The 15,350-nt window shown below is 58.7% G+C and overlaps 2 protein-coding genes across 2 annotated transcripts in view; both read left to right on the top strand.

Moving 5' to 3' along the window:
- The window catches only part of LOC121103505 (Myb related transcription factor, partner of profilin), a 7,524-nt gene extending 5,758 nt beyond the window's left edge, over window positions 1-1,766 (top strand). Inside the window, exon 2 of the mRNA XM_040634186.1 lies at window positions 623-1,766. Within this exon, the coding sequence (XP_040490120.1) occupies window positions 623-1,329 (707 nt within the window). The 3' untranslated portion in view covers window positions 1,330-1,766. The remainder of the gene's footprint in view (window positions 1-622) is intronic.
- Window positions 1,767-5,254: 3,488 nt separating this feature from the next.
- Window positions 5,255-7,522, top strand: IRF2BP1 (interferon regulatory factor 2 binding protein 1). The gene has a single exon (XM_008684621.2). The coding sequence runs from the start codon at window positions 5,370-5,372 to the stop codon at window positions 7,122-7,124; it is 1,755 nt and encodes a 584-aa protein (XP_008682843.2). The 5' UTR covers window positions 5,255-5,369; the 3' UTR covers window positions 7,125-7,522.
- The last annotated feature ends 7,828 nt before the right edge of the window (window positions 7,523-15,350 follow it).

Genomic DNA, 15,350 nt, shown 5'->3' with positions numbered 1-15,350 from the left:
GCTGGAGAGGTCATCAGCGGGAGACGGGGATGCCTGGCTGAGGGAGGGCCGGGATGCGGGAGGACCAGGACCTCAGCTCTGGGCCAGAGAGGGTGAGGCATTGCTCGATGATCATCGAGGGGGTATGCCAAGCACTCAGCTGGAGGAGAGGTTTCGGGCTGGGCGCAGAAACCTGGGAGCCTCTGTTGGCAGACTGTTCAAGTGGAGGAGCATGAATGAAATCTCAGGTGAGAGGAGGTGGGCAAGAGCCGCAGGCTTGGGGTTGAACTGGTACAGACCACAGCTGAGATAGGACTCCTACCACCTGACTGGACAGAGCCCAGCAATGCGCCTGAGAGGTGTGTGGTGAGGGGAGTGTCTAGAGAGTTCAGAACCTTCTAGAACATTGGTCCTGCCTGGCTCAGCAGGGGGCCTCCAGGACCCCCTTCCCACTAAGGCCGGCATCAGCCCTCAGGTGGTTGTTAAATATACTGACTCCCCTACGTTCTCCTCCAAGGCATGGTCTGACTCGGGTGTTGAAAAGATGGCTCTGGGGCCAGGGTGGATGGGAAGTGGAAAGGGGAAATCAAGACAGCATTGGGCGTCACCGTCACCTTACCTACATCTCTCTCTCTCTCCACAGAGACACCAGCCCACAGCAAGGGGGGCTCCAGCAGCCCCGAGCAGTGGGCCCGGCCCTCCTGCAGTCCCCAGGAAGGGGGCTGCCCACCGCCCAAGGAGCGTGAGTCCCCGCCCCCTCCAGCCCTGCAGACGGTCCAGCTGCCCCGCCTGGCCCTGTCTCCGCCGCCCCCAGCCCCCGCGCCGCCGCAGCCACCACCCCAGCCACCTCAGCAGGTGCATGTGGCACCCTCGTCCCCCAGCCCACCACCTCCTCCACTGCCACCATCCACGCCCTCGGCCGCAGACCCCTCCCTGGACTTCCTGCGGGCTCAGCAGGAGACTGCCAACGCCATCCGGGAGCTGGCTGGCACCCTGCAGCAGGGACTGGCCAAACTGAGTGAGGCCCTCAGCGCCCTACTGCCCCTTCTGCCCGGAGCGGCGGTCGACAGGCTGCCGCCGCCTCTGCCCCCACCCCCGCCCCCTCCCCCCAGGCCCCTCCTGCCCCCGCCTACCCCCAAAGCGGAAATCACCCCAGAGCCGGTGTCTGTGGTCGCCGCCGTGGTGGATGGAGCGGTGGTAGCAGCCAGGGGCGTGATCATCTCCCCTAGGAGCGAGGAGGGGACCCCGCGGCCACCCCCAGCCCCGCTTGCTCCCCACGACTCCCCCCCGCACAAGAGGAGGAAAGGTTTCCCTACGAGGAAGAGGCGGGGGCGGTGGAAATCTCCGTGAAATCTGCTGTTGGGTTTGAGCTTGTCTCCGCTCCTTCTGCCTGCACCTCCTCCCCCCAGCTTCGCCCAGGGAGGAGGGCAACGCACCTTCCCCATCTCAGCTGCACCCCGGCTCCCCTGCTCCAGGGGCACGAGCACCCCCACTCCCTATACTAGTTAGTGCCTGATTCTCAGGGGACCTCGCTGGTGGGTGCCCCCCGGCCCTTTCTCCAGTACAGCGCTGTCTGCCTGGCTGCTTCCCTGAACCCTAACTACTAAGCCATCGATTTTATGTTATTTATTATCGCCCTTTGTGGGTTGCGGAGGGAACCCCGCGGGTCTGCACATACCCCCTTCCCTAACAACTCCTGGTCTTGACTTGAAGAGAATTGACCCTTCGGGGCCTGCTCTGCTCGCTTCCCCAATCCAGACTTTGGAGGGAGTGGACAAATCAGAATATGAATGTGCCTCTGACCTCCAGAGCTCAACCCCCTCGTTTCTCCCCAGTGGCGACAAGATATGAATAAACTTATTTTTAATACAATTACTTTGGGCTCTGAGACAGGCACATACACCTGCCCCCATCCCTCCAAGGACAGGTGGCATCCCCTTGGAGCTGGAGCTGCCGGTTTTCCAGCCCCCCTCCCCCAGCCTTTTTTTCCCTTTCTTTCCTTAAAGCCATCAAATTCTGTGTTGAAATCTTATTCCTACTTATCCATCCTTCAGATACCAGCCTAAGTGTCCTCTCCTCCAGGAGGACTTTCTGGATTTCCTCCTCCAGGATAGGATGGCTTAGATTATTTTCTAGTGTCCTGTGGCCCTAAAGGAACACATGCCTTTATCTGTTTAAGGTGATCCCTCCCCCTCCCCAGTTCCATGAAGGCAAGAACTGGTTCTCTTTTTGACTCCTAAACCTTCTAAAGCATAGTAGCAAAGTAGCTAATAACCACCCCCCTGGATTCGGTCAGACCTGGTGCTGCCCTGGCCCGCTGTGCAGGCCTCCCTTTTCCTCATCTGTAAAACGGGCATAAAAAATGTCGGAGTCCACAACTCCATTCTAGTTCCATCCTTCAGGTCTCAGCTCAAATATCACCTCCTCAGAAAAGTCGTTCCTGGCACTCCTTCTCCCCCAGCAAGTGGGGGGGGCGGTGTGGTTAAATAATCATTTGAGGAAATGTAAGTTGAACTTCTGCCTCCATCACCAGCGTGAGCGTCGTCGTCAGGGCAAGGCCTGAGCCTAGCTCAGTCAGTGCTGTGTCCTCAGCGTCGCCCAACACAGAAGAGAGTTGCATCTCTGAGTTAATGAGCAGCTGAAAAACCGTTTCCATGTATGGTGCTCCTTTTCTGGGCCAGGCACCGTGCTGAACATTTATGTGCATGTTTCCATTTTAACTGGAAGCGGCCCGATGAAAAGCAGACTCTATGGAGGATTTCTGTTTTTTCCGGAGTTTAGAGACCTGCCCTAAACTTTGTCAGGGGCCAATCCCAATTCAGCCCACCTGAAGCTGGACTCCAGCAAGAACTCTTGACCCCTACTAGTCTTTACTGAAGAATGGCTTAAAGGCAATTTTAGGTGATGCGTGGATGGCCGTTTTTTTTTTTTTTTTTTAGATTCTATGTATTTATTTGAGAGAGCACAAGCGAGCACAAGCGGGGTGAGTGGTAGAGAAGCAGACTCCCCGCTGGGCAGGGAGCCCGAAAAAAACCGGGCTCCATCCCAGAACCCCAAGATCATGACCTGAGCCAAAGGCAGATGCTTAACCGACTGAGCCACCCAGGCAGCCCTATGGATAGCCTTTTTAATGGTTCTTATGTAGTGTTAAACTTCATTAAAATGTAGCTAGTACCCAAAAAAAAACCCCAGCTAGTACATAAAAAACCCACACTTCTGCACATAATACAGACATACCTCGTTTTACTGTGCTTTGCTTTATTGCGCTTCACAGATACTGCATTTTATTTTATTTTCTTACAAGTTGAAGGTTCGTGGCAACCCTGGGTCAAGCCAAGTCTGTCGGTGTCATTTTTCCCACAGTTGCTCACTTCGTGTATGTGTGCCCCATGTTGGTCGTTCATGCAGTATTTCCAACTTTTGCATTATTACATTGGTTATGGTGCTCCGAGAGCTCAGATGATGGTTAGCATTTTTTAGCAATAAAATATTTTTAAATTAAGGTATATACATTGTTTCTTTGGACATGATGCTAGTGCACACTTAATAAACTGTAGCATAGTGTAAACTTTTAGATGCATTGGAAAAACCAAAAAGTTCCCTGACTTGCTGTATTGCCATATTTGCTTTATTGCTAGATTTGCTGTATTGTGGTAGTCTGGAAGGAGCCTGCAATATTTCCGAGGTATGTCTGTATTGCTTAGGATGTGGCAAAGTAGAGTCAGTTTCCAGGTGTTCAGTGAAATTGTGAAGCTGACACTGATGTTTGGATAACAAAATCAGAGCTGCTAGAATTGAAGCGGGATGTGGGAGAGGATGCAGACACTCCGATTAGTTTGAAAGGCACTAATGAATGCGAGTCTGACAAGTCATTCAAATATTTTTGAGCGCTTATCACGGACCCAGGCTTAGAGAGAGAAAGAGGGTGATGGGGGTTAGAACCAGACTTGTCTCTCCTCCCCTCCCTACTCTTCCAGCCTGACTCGCACTGTTCCCGATGCTGGAAAGAAATCCTTCCCTGGTGGCGGGGTGGGGTGGGGGTGTCCCCAAAGCCTGGTTGGTCCGATCAGATAGTAAGCACTCAAGGTTGGAGAAAAACTATCCCTACAAATCTTGCTGGCCATCTCTGGACTCCTACCCTCCCCCCAAATTAGCGAGTACTAGAAGGTGAGGATTCCCTCAACGCAGTGCTTCCCAGAAACGTAAAGCCCCCAGAAATTGAGCCGGGGGTGGGAGACAGCGGGAATCGGGAAGGCCTCCCCGAACCTCCCAGACAGCGGAAGTGCGTCAGTTTGTCCTCCCTGCAGAGCATTCTGGGAATTGTAGTAAAGTGGTGGTGGGGAGCGGAGGAGAAACACAGTGTAACCCTTTGTAGACCAGAGCGCGCCAGCAGAACTGGAACAGAGTTCGAGGGCGTTCGACCACTCTCTTTTAATAGATGAGGCAACTGTGGAAGAGCACTTCGTTCTTCCGCTTTCTCCGGCTGTTTCCGGCCCCATTCAGAGAATGATATACAAGACTGGAGGCAGATGTAGGTGCCAAACAGAACACTCTCTCCCCCAGTTGCTAGTCCCGTCCCCCTACCTTGAAACCATCCAATCGGAGCCCCTCTGCCCCCGCCCCGGGAGCCGTTGCCTCCCTAACCAGGCATTGGCCCACCTTTGATGGGCGGGGAATTGAGCCTCAGAAAGAGCAAGACTTCTGCCTAAAGCTGCACAGCAAGTTGGAACAGAAACTAGACGCCCGAAAGCCTGTCCACTTCCTACCATTTCTGAATCCGTGATAGCTCGAAACCATTCATATCTCATAATTTCCAGCCTGAGCTCTTCCGAGCTCGTGGAACTCCCTGCCCCGCCGAGATGAGGGGTAGGGTTTGCGCGTCGGAGATGCGGCGAGCCCGCCCCTCCGCAGCCAGCCGTCCCCTTTAAGAATCGGCCCCGGCGGGACTACGTTTCCCAGAAGGCTTTGCCGGCGCGTTATGTAACTTTCCCTGCGAAGCGGCCTCTGGGGCAGAAGGAGGTGGAGGCGGCGGCGGCCGTTGCAGCGGCGGCGGCGACGGCGACGGCGGCGGCGGGAGCGGCGGGAGCCCGAGGCGGCGGCGCCCGGGGCCCATCGCGGGGCCCGAGCTGTGCGCCTCGGCCCGGAGCCCGGACCGGGTGGGGGCGCCGACGTGCCTCTAAACAGGCTTTTCAAGGAGGCGGGAGTGAGGAAAAAGGCTTAGGGCCCAGGGGGCGGGGAAGGGGGGCCGGGCCTGGATCGGCGGGGAGGCCGAGCAGGAGGCCTGACTGTGGCTCGCGCGGTCCCGGGGACACGAATCGAACGTCGGCGGCGCGGATCGAACGTCGGCGGCGGGTGGAACGCCGGGGCTCAGCGGCGCGCGCGCGGGGGTCATGGCGTCGGTGCAGGCGTCCCGCCGCCAGTGGTGCTACCTGTGCGACCTGCCCAAGATGCCGTGGGCCATGGTGTGGGACTTCAGCGAGGCGGTGTGCCGCGGCTGCGTGAACTTCGAGGGTGCGGATCGCATCGAGCTGCTCATCGACGCTGCCCGCCAACTCAAGCGCAGCCACGTGCTCCCCGAGGGCCGCTCTCCCGGGCCCCCCTCCCTCAAGCACCCGACCACTAAGGACCTGGCCGCGGCCGCTGCACAGGGGCCTCAGTTACCGCCTCCGCAGGCCCAGCCCCAGCCGTCAGGAACAGGCGGTGGCATCTCTGGCCAGGACCGCTATGACAGGGCCACATCGTCGGGCCGCCTCCCCCTGCCCTCGCCCGCTCTGGAGTATACCCTGGGGTCCCGCCTGGCTAATGGGCTGGGCCGTGAGGAGGCCGTGGCGGAGGGGGCGCGGAGGGCCCTGCTTGGCTCCATGCCCAGCTTGGTGCCCCCCGGGCTGCTGGCAGCTGCGGTGTCTGGCCTGGGAAGCCGAGGCCTGACGCTGGCACCCGGCTTGAGTCCTGCCCGTCCAGCTTTTGGCTCCGATTTTGAGAAGGAGAAGCAGCAGAGGAATGCGGACTGTCTGGCAGAACTGAACGAGGCCATGCGTGGCCGGGCGGAGGAGTGGCACGGGCGCCCCAAAGCTGTGCGGGAACAGCTGCTGGCGTTGTCTGCCTGCGCCCCCTTCAATGTCCGCTTCAAGAAGGATCACGGGCTGGTGGGGCGGGTGTTCGCTTTTGATGCTACTGCCCGCCCGCCCGGCTACGAGTTCGAGCTGAAGCTTTTTACCGAATACCCCTGTGGTTCTGGCAACGTGTACGCAGGAGTCCTGGCCGTGGCTCGCCAGATGTTTCATGATGCTCTGCGGGAGCCGGGCAAGGCTCTGGCCTCATCAGGCTTCAAGTACCTCGAATATGAACGGAGGCACGGCTCAGGGGAATGGCGCCAGCTGGGGGAGCTGCTAACCGACGGTGTCCGCAGCTTCCGAGAGCCAGCTCCTGCTGAGGCCCTGCCCCAGCAGTACCCAGAGCCAGCCCCGGCAGCTCTCTGTGGCCCACCCCCGCGAGCCCCATCCCGGAACCTGGCGCCCACACCACGCCGTCGCAAAGCGTCCCCTGAGCCCGAGGGTGAGGCGGCTGGGAAGATGACCACCGAGGAACAGCAGCAGCGGCACTGGGTAGCACCCGGTGGCCCGTACTCCGCGGACACCCCTGGTGTGCCCTCACCCATCGCTGCCCTGAAGAATGTGGCCGAGGCCCTGGGCCACTCCCCCAAGGACCCTGGCGGGGGTGGGGGCCCCGTGCGCGCTGGGGGTGCCAGCCCCGCAGCCTCTTCCACAGCCCAGCCTCCTGCCCAGCATCGTCTTGTGGCCCGCAACGGTGAGGCAGAAGTCAGCCCCACAGCAGGGGCCGAAGCTGTTAGCGGGGGTGGTAGCGGCACCGGGGCGACCCCTGGGGCACCCCTGTGCTGTACCCTGTGCCGGGAGCGTCTGGAAGACACCCACTTCGTCCAGTGCCCCTCAGTGCCCGGACACAAGTTCTGTTTTCCCTGCTCACGGGAATTCATCAAGGCACAGGGCCCTGCTGGGGAGGTATACTGCCCCAGTGGAGACAAATGCCCCCTGGTGGGCTCTTCTGTCCCCTGGGCCTTCATGCAGGGCGAGATCGCTACTATCCTTGCTGGAGACATCAAGGTTAAGAAAGAACGGGACCCCTAGGCCACCACTGCCACCAGTCTACTGCCTCCCACCCCCTTGCTACCCACCGCTGCTGCGGATAAATTATTCCCTCCCCCACCCAGCCCAGTGCTATCCTCACCTGTGTACATACCCCCTTCCTCATCCCAGATGGGTCCCCTGGGGTAGATGCATTGAGGGTGGGGGGAGAAAGCTTGTGGCTTCTGTTCGAGGGGGTGTTTGGGGTCCCTTGGCCCCTCCAGTTTCCCTCTCCCCTCCTTGGCTTGGCTTTGCTGCTGCTTGTAGTTGGGGGAGAGGTGCCCCCCTCCTCCTTGAGAAGGGGCCTCCTGAAATCTCGCTCTTTATAAACAAAGCAAAAGCATTTTATTGCCCCCCCTCTCCCGCCCCCTTTTCCTCCTTCAATAAACCGAAAGATGGGGTTTTTTTTTTCCTTCTTGGTCCCTTAGTTGTGTGAGATGCTGCGCCCCCTCTGGGACCGAACTGATCCTGCAGGGGAAGGACGTTGCGTTGTAGCCTCCAGGTGGCGCCCTTCACTCAGGCGGGCCGTTGGCTGTTGTTAGAAATGCTGGCGGTTCCTCGGGCGTTCTAGCCATCTGCCCCTTTTCCAGATGACAGAACTGAGGCTCAGCATGCGAAGCTCCTAGCATGGGAACCAGAGCCAAACTTGGGAATGAGGTTTCCCTTCTGGTGCAGCCCCTGTATCCATCCGGGATGTGGGGGACTCCGCGCCCTTGAGGGGAGGGGAAGGAAGCATCAGGAGGCTTCCTAGAAGGGATGGGCAGTGAGTTCTTGCTCAGGAAGCGGAGAATTAAGGCTGCATTGCTTAGAGGGACTGCCCTACGCGGGAGGAAGTTTACCTCCATGGGGTACACTAACAGCATCCCTGGAAACAAGGTGACTGCTTCCCACCTCTGGCGGTGCCCTGAACTGCGCTCCTCGCGCCCATATGGGGAGACCAGTCTCAACGGTGGCCATCCTAGGACACCGGGACTGGCAGGGTAAAAGGCACAGCCCCCGCGGCCGCCTCTGATGTGCGCGGCCTTGTCCCGCACCTGTCCCGATGGGCTGATCATTAACCAGGACTTCCTGCTCTCTGGCGTCAAGGGGCGGGGCCTGAGCCGGCTGCGGCAAAGCAGGGGTTAAGGGGAGGGGTCTGCCCCGAGAGCCCAGCCCCCACCCCTGCAGTCTCCCTCTGCGACCCTAAAGTGGAGGTTGCGGGAAGGGGGAATGCGGAGCGCCAAGGCCAATGGATGGACGGAAAGATGGGGAATGATAGTATGTCCCGCCACCACGCGGCACTGTCACACAGCCCTGAGACCCCGGATTGCCACAGGTCTCAGAAACACAGGTGTTCCATTACCTAAATCGGGAAGACCCTAAAGTCTCGACCCATCCTCTTAGTTATCCACGTGTCCCACACATATCTTACAGACCCACATGTCCCAAATCCCAAATATTAGGGACCCTGGGACTTTGTCCCCAACATCTGGAGGACGCTTGACTCTTCTTAAACCCCTAGCTCTTGGACTGGGGGGGGGGGGGAAGGGTCCCATCCCCTCCCCCAGGCATCAGGTCTTAGGTGTTCTGTCACCCCTGGTACTGCCAGCCTGGGCCCTGGGCAGGGCTGGGAAAACCAGCCCTGATTAAATATACCAGGCGATAAGCCTGGGCAAGGGAGATGCTGGACGGAGCTCCAGGCCAGGCCACCCATCCCTGGCAATCTTGTGGCCTCGCCTGTCCCAGCTCTGCAGCCCCAGGCACTGGGTAGTTTCCCCCTTCCCCTCCCCCATCCTCAGGGCAAGAGGCCTCCAGATACCACGGTCCCCTGGTGAGGGCTGAAGAGCTGCGGAGGACACCTGGTCCTTTAAGAACAGCTGGTGGGGGGGGTGGGCAGGGGAGTCACCCCCAGCCTGGCTGGTGTGTATTCTAGATAGAGGTTGAGTTAACCATTAACAGAGCAGACAGCCTGACCTGTGTGGGTGTGAGGGGCTGGATCAGTCCCCCTTCCCCCGGTGCCAGGGTGGGGCCAGAGTGGAGGGGTTCTGGATTTATTGGGGGATCAGTGAGTAGGTGAAGAGACTTCCAGAAAGGAAAAACGGGCAGGGAGACCCAGGGAGAGATGGGAGACAACAGAGGTGGAGAGGGATCTATAAAGAGAGACGAGTTCATTGGAAGAAGACAGAGACCCAGGGAGGGACAAGAGAGCTCAAGAGACCCTCTGAGATGGGGGAGATGACGTAGACACAGAGAGATAGACAGACGTTCAGAAAAGAGAGCTAAGTAGAGAAATACCCAGATAGGTTCAGAGAGACCGAGATACACAGATAAGAGGTCAAGAATAGGGACCTTGAAGGAGGGAGAGGGGAGAGACAGAGATTCAGAGAGAGTGGAATTGAGAGCGGGAGAAAGAAGGAAAGACTATGAGATCAGGGAAAGGTACAGGTTTGAACTAGAGACTAAAGACCTCTTCAAACTCAGGTTCTATGAGACAGAGGGAGAGAATGGAGATCTGTGAAGAAGGGCAAGGCTGGGTCTGTCTTGATCACTTGGTCCCTACAACAAGGCCTGGCTCACTCCCACTGGTCCTCCAGGTCTCAGCTCAGCTGACACCTCCTCCAGGAAGCCCTCCTTGATCCCCAGGATGCTTCACGTGCCATTCCTGGGCTCTCACAGACCCTGCACTCCCCTCTCCCAGCCCTGCACATTCTGGACTGTCAGCCCCACGAGGGCAGGGCTAGGGCTGTGTCAGTCACCACTATGAACCCAGCCTTACCTAGCACAGAGTTAGTTTAAAGGGTGGATAGATTAATGTGCTCCTTTCCTTCAAGAAATATTTATTCAGCATCCTCTGTGCGACAAGCATTGCGGTAGGTGCTATGGATACAGCAGGGAACAGAATGCAGCCCCTCCTCTCGTGGAGCTGACATTCGGGTAGGAGATACAGATAGATCCATAAGATGTGACAGCCACGGAGCGGTGAGTCCTAAGAAGAAAAAGTAAACCAGGGGAAGGGGATAGAGAGTGATGGAGGTTCCTTCTGTGAAGAAGGAGGTTGAGAAGGGCTCGCTGAGGAGCTGACAGGAAACTAAAAGAAGCGGGGGAGCGAGCCAGAGGAAATCTGGGGGAATAGCACATGCAAAGGCCCTGAGGCAGGAGCCTGCTTGGTTTGTTCCAGAAGCAGCCAGGTGGCCAGTGCCACTGTGGCAAAGGGGAGGGGTGTAAGAATGAGGTCAGAGGGGGGCACCTGGCTGGCTCAGTCGGTAGAGCATGCAACTCTTGATCTCAAGGTGGTAAGTTCAAGCCCCACATTGGGTGTAGAGACGACTTAAAAAGATTAAAACAAAAAAATGAGATCCGAGGGATAGTGGGGAAAACTTGGGGGCCCCGTAGGCCATGATAAGGACTTTGGATTCTATTTTAATGGGAATGGGTGGAGGGTTTCAAACCCTGAGTGAAGAGATGGAGGAGATGGGACAGAAGCAGCCAAGAATCAGTCGGGATGGACAGCATCTCACTGCTCTGTGGTGCGGGCTTCACAGACGGCCTAGCACATATGCCCAGCAACAGTGTGTGGTGTGGGCACAAGTGAATAAGCCCCAGACCAACAGAGAAGAAGTCAGAATGACATTAGACGGATGGACAGACTCCCAGGGAGAAGCCAGGTGAGGACCCGGGGACACCCAGGGACAACAGACACAGACAGACAGACAGCAGCCGGCTGAGAAGTCCCGTTTCTTCCCCACCCGGAAAGCTTCCCTGGAGCTGGAAAAGTCCCCAGGCCCCCCTGCCCGCCTCGCCCGTGGCGTGCCCACTCACACCTCAGGCAGAGGAAGCTGGCAGGCCCCACAGGAACCTTTCTGTGGGGGGGGGGGGCAGTGGAGGCGGGCGGGTGGCAGGGACGAAGGGAGAGGAGTGGCGGGCGGGCAGGCAGCGGGCAGCGGCTACACAAAGGCCCCAGTGTCTGCCCCTCCTGCCCCCGGGTACAGATATAAATAATATGTACATATACCTTTATATATATACCAGCGGGCTGGGGGCGGGAGGCCGGGGGCCACACGCTTCCCTAAGGGCCCGGGAATGGCAGAAGTCTGCTCCTGCGGGGGCTAGAGGGGCTCAGAGACACACGGAGAGAGTGGCCAAGACTGACAGACACAGGCTGAGCGGGACACGGGGACGGAAGGAGAGGGAGAAACTTACAAAGCACGAAAGAGCAACAGAAAGCCTGGCAGACAGAGACCCAGAGTCAGAAACCAAGTGGCTGACTCAAACGGAGACCGATCCGGAAAAGAGGGAAAGCACACTTCACTGAGCGAGAACAGAAAAAGGTGGAGGTAGAGGGACGGTGACAGAATGGAGACGAGGGTCATTCCAGAGAAAGGCAAAGCCGCGAGTAACTCAGGTGAGAGGAAGTAAGGACAAAGAGGAACAGAAAGAGGCCAGGAGACACCCAGAGAGAGAGAGAGAGAGAGAAGCAGATGGACAGATGGACAGGGCCAGGCCAGGGCTGGGGGCCCGGGGAGGCTCGTGCCCGTGGGTGAGGGGTGGGTCAGGGCACGTCTCCAGTTTGGGGGCAGCACCTGCGGGGGACTGTTGGTGCAGCCCAGTGCAGGGCAGGCTAAGGGGCAGGGAGCGGAGGTAAGGGAGGCGGCCCTTGGGTTCCGGATCTCGGTGTTTACCTGTGTCAGGCACTGCAAACAGGCGCCCAGCCTGGCCCATGGCGGGCGAGGGTGGGCTGGGCCGGGCCCTCGCCCTGGCACCAGTGGGCCCGACACGCCCACCTGTGGCCTGGGTGGTGAGTAACACACACGGTGACACCTGGCTAGTTGGTGACACATAGGGGAACAGACATGGTGACAAACAGGGACAGATATAGGCAGACCCAGAGTGAAAGAGACATAAACAGACCCATCGAAGCCAGTGACAGAGACTCGCTGGAACAGACCCAGTGACACACACACACCGTAATAGACATCAGGGTACGAGGACAGGCCAACAGGAGATACAAGGACAAAACACAAACAGTGACAGAGAGGACACAGTGACAGACAGGCACATCCAACACAGTGATATGCTGGCCAGAGACACATCACAGGTAACACCGAAGCCCGCGCCATCATGACCCTGACATGCTGACACCAAGATAGACGTGTGACTCCCAGTGACACAGACAATGACAAGGACACATGCACAGACACACTTGTCACCCCCTGTCCCCAGGACTGCTGGCTTCTGGGGTGCTTCCCTCCTCCTGTGGCAGGTTGTGACGGGGAATGGCGCTGACTCTGAGGGAGGGCTTGGGACCCCAGGGCCCCACGGGGCTGTCACCTCTCTCATGCTGCAGGACAGCACGGTGGTTAAGGGCACTGACTCTGGGCAGGACTGCCCGGGTTCAAGTCCTAGCTCTCCTCCTCCCCCCCCCCGCCCCCGCCGTGCCCGCTCCAACACCATCCACGTGACCTGGGGCAAGTGACTTCATGTCATCCTGCCTCAGTTTCATCAATAATAAAATAGGGGGCAGGAAGGATTGGGTCAATCCATTCTGTAAGGTGCTCGCACAATGCCGGGCAGATGACAAGCCTGAGTAGCTATTATTATGATTACTCTTTCCAGCATTACTATCATATGTCTTCTGATGTAATGGGACCTCTGCCCACAGCTGGGACCCTGCCCTGGCCCTCTGTTTCCCCACCCATGGGCCCCTCCCTTGGACCATGTCACCTCAGGCCCGGAGGCTCCGTCCAGCTTCACCTGTCCCAGCCCGGCTTCTCTGTGTCCCCATGGCTATCCCTCAATCCCCGATCCCTGGCATCCTCATGTCTGTCCATGCGTCCCACGTCTGACCGTGGTACTTTTCCACGCTGGACATCAGCCGGCTGTCCCTGGGGTGGGGGTCACACCTGCCCACGCCAGCCGAGCCGGTGGCCACCAGACACCCTGTCGGATGGCCCCACCCTCCCCCCAGGACCCTACAACAACACCCGCCCCTCCGGCCACCTGAGGTCCCTACTGGGGCGGCCTGAGGCCCAAGCCTGGGGACAGGAAGCCCCAGGCCTGGCCGCCCTGAAAGCCTCTTTCAGCCTGGGCCTCCTCCCGCCACCACCGACTCCTCCTGCGGAATAATGTTTGGGCTGTTGGCCGGGGGGCGGGGGCCAGATCCGGAGGCCGCCTGGGAGAAGCCAGAAACCGCAGGGCTTCCTGCCTCGGGCCGGCTGACTCCGGGAGAGACCCCCAGGCCCGAGGGAGGGGGGCAGGCGCCCGGGGAGACTGAGGGCCTTTCTCTCGGCCCCAGTTGTTTTTTCCAGGAACCAGGAGGAATTCCCCGGCCTGCCCAGGACAGCGAGGCCGGTGGGACGGCTGACGGGGAGCCAGCACGGCAGGGGGCGGGGGGTGACACGCAGCCGGCAGGGCGGGCACCGCGACAGAAATAGAGGGCCTGGCTTGCGAGGTGGCAGGTAGAGGCAGAAACTCAGGGAGCTGGAGACCAGAGAAGGAGGAGCGAGGCCAGAGATTCAAAGAAGTGGGGAGGGGGGGTCGGGGGGAAGGGGGGCAGACCCCGGAAAGGAGGCACAGACCTCAAGAGGAGGACAGAGACGTCCAGAGCCCAGAGAGAGGGAGGGACAGAGTCAAGGCAAGAGAGTGAATGACAGAGAAAGCACAAGGCGGACCCTATAAGAGGCAGACGACAGAGGACGAGCAAAGGTTTTCAAAAAGCCAGGAGACAAAGGCCCAGAAGGAGGCTAAGGACAGATTGTGGCAGAGAGATGACACTAGAGAGACAGAAACTGGGGGAGACATCTCTCACGCACGCACACGCACGCACGCACGCACACGGGGATAAACAGGCAGCCCTTGGTCTCTGAATCAATGTCTGATGAACAAATGAATGAGCCGCTAGAGAAGCAAGGACCAAGAAAGGCAAACCCCAAATAAGGAAAAGACCTGCTCTAAGCTGGCTGGAGGACCCTTGCCCCATCCCTTTCCCTCCTGAGCCTCAGCTTCCCTCACTGTCGCCCCCCCCCCCCCCCCGCCCCCGGAGCCACACGCTGAAAACATCAGAGCGACACCACACTCAGAGCCTAGGGAGAGCCCTGGAGGAACAGAGACACCCAGACACCAACCCCAGGGGCCCCCAGCCGCCCAAGGAGGACCGAGCTCCTTCCCCACACACCTGCCTGCAGAAGTGACAGCCGACCCTCCACGCAACAGTGACAGGCGTGACACCCAAGCGCAGGCAGACTCTTTGAAACCCTGGAAACATGCAGACGGGTGCTGACTCCCAGAGGTACACACGGAACGCACAGTGACAGGCAGGCCTCCGACGCCGGTTGAGCCCCCCCCTCCCCAACTCCTTGAGGCGGTGGGTATGCAGACAAATTGACGTGGAGACCTGCGCCTAACAGTGTGAGACCACAAGGACCCAGGGGTAGGTGGACCGAGAGAACCACACACACGAAACAATAAGAGATTCCGGGACACCCACACGTAACACCCGGAGTGTGAACAGACCCACAAACCCACACCGTGGAGGGATACAAATCAGAGGGAACACTCAATGGGTAGGCTGCAGAGACCCCAGTGGACACAGTGATATCCTACGACCAATGGAGGCCCACCCCCCCCGACACACACACACATTCACACACACACACACACACCATCTCCTTCAATTAACACCTGGTTTGTGCCTTCCCCTTCTCCCCAGCTTAACCAAAAATTGAGCAGCCCCTGGGCTCCTTGGGCCTCAGAGCTAGAGGTGTGTGTCTGGGGAGTGGGGGTGGGGAGATGGCCTTGGTCACTGCGGAGCCACCTCCCCCAGGCCGTCCTGGCCCCACTGCTGCGGGGGCTGCTATCTGTGAGCAAACTGTCCTTGGGGTCAGGGACAGCAAAGAGCCAAAGGTCAGGTCGATGCCTCCCCCAGCGCCTCCCTCAGCGGCAGCCAGCTCTTGGGGGCAGGCGGGAGAGGGGACAGGGACAGGGCAATTCAGGTGTTCAAGCCCCACAGGGCCCACCCTCCAAGGAAAAGACGTTCAGTGAGAGGCCGAAACAGTGCCTTTAATGGTCAAACACAGCCAGTATCCCGCTTCCCAGGCAAGAACCAGACTTCAGTAGAAACTCCCCACACCCTAGCCAGTCCTTTCTGGTTTCTCCTGGACCAGAGCGGGGAATGGGCTCCAGAAAAAAACCAAGGAGTATTCTCACCTCCATCCCTCACTCACCTCACACCAAAGAGACAGTGATGACAATGGC

The sequence above is a fragment of the Ursus maritimus genome, unplaced genomic scaffold (genome assembly GCF_017311325.1).
Source record: "Ursus maritimus isolate PB19 unplaced genomic scaffold, ASM1731132v1 scaffold_19, whole genome shotgun sequence".
In the NCBI taxonomy this organism is placed as follows: Eukaryota; Metazoa; Chordata; class Mammalia; order Carnivora; family Ursidae; genus Ursus; species Ursus maritimus.
The sequence above is the reverse complement of the archived record's forward strand: the minus strand, read 5'-3'. Positions and strand labels throughout refer to the sequence as shown.